Source organism: Diaphorina citri, unplaced genomic scaffold, assembly GCF_000475195.1.
Source record: "Diaphorina citri unplaced genomic scaffold, Diaci psyllid genome assembly version 1.1 scaffold44462, whole genome shotgun sequence".
Lineage (NCBI taxonomy): Eukaryota > Metazoa > Arthropoda > Insecta > Hemiptera > Psyllidae > Diaphorina > Diaphorina citri.
Genome location: NW_007421783.1, coordinates 1 through 526, shown reverse-complemented (window position 1 = coordinate 526; position 526 = coordinate 1). Strand labels below are relative to the sequence as shown.

At 45.1% G+C, this 526-nt stretch overlaps 1 protein-coding gene across 1 annotated transcript; it reads right to left on the bottom strand.

Moving 5' to 3' along the window:
* Positions 1–6: 6 nt before the first annotated feature.
* On the bottom strand, positions 7–520 carry LOC103523827 (probable cysteine protease RD19C; the record flags this gene model as incomplete). Its single annotated transcript, XM_008488844.1, has 1 exon — positions 7–520. A coding segment is annotated over exon 1 (494 nt), but the record flags the coding sequence as incomplete, so codon positions are not given.
* Between the last annotated feature and the right edge of the window lie 6 nt (positions 521–526).

The following is a 526-nucleotide window of genomic DNA, read 5'->3' as shown; positions in this document are numbered from 1 at the left end:
TCACACCCATCATCTTCCTGGTCACAATCAATCAGCTCTTGTTCAGAAAGAGAAACTAGTTTCTTAGTTTTAGCTGCGTACACGCCTTCAATGTTTCCTGTCGTACTGAATGCCCAGCTAGATCCACACATAGTTTGATCCTTCACGCCAGTGACAGCGTCATACTCTCTCCAGTCAAATGCACGAGGGAGAGTAATGTTAGGAATCATCGCTGGAACACTACGATCTGCGTAGGAAGGTTTCAGTTTGAAACCCAAATATTTCGCCTGGAACTCGGCGGTGGAAAGATCAGAAAACTCGTTAAGTCCATACACGCCAGAGCCATGTTCAGTGTCCTGGAGGAGTTGGATCTTCCTCAAGTTGCCAGAGAAGATATGCAGTCTTGAGTAATATTCCACGAGGGTGGCATAGGTTTTGTTGTGCTGCTCAAGGAAATAATTGAACAGAGCCGTATGTTTGACGTGATGAAGGTGGTGAAGTTTTTCGTCACCCACCACCATAAAAGATGAAACGGAAACAGTTAAAC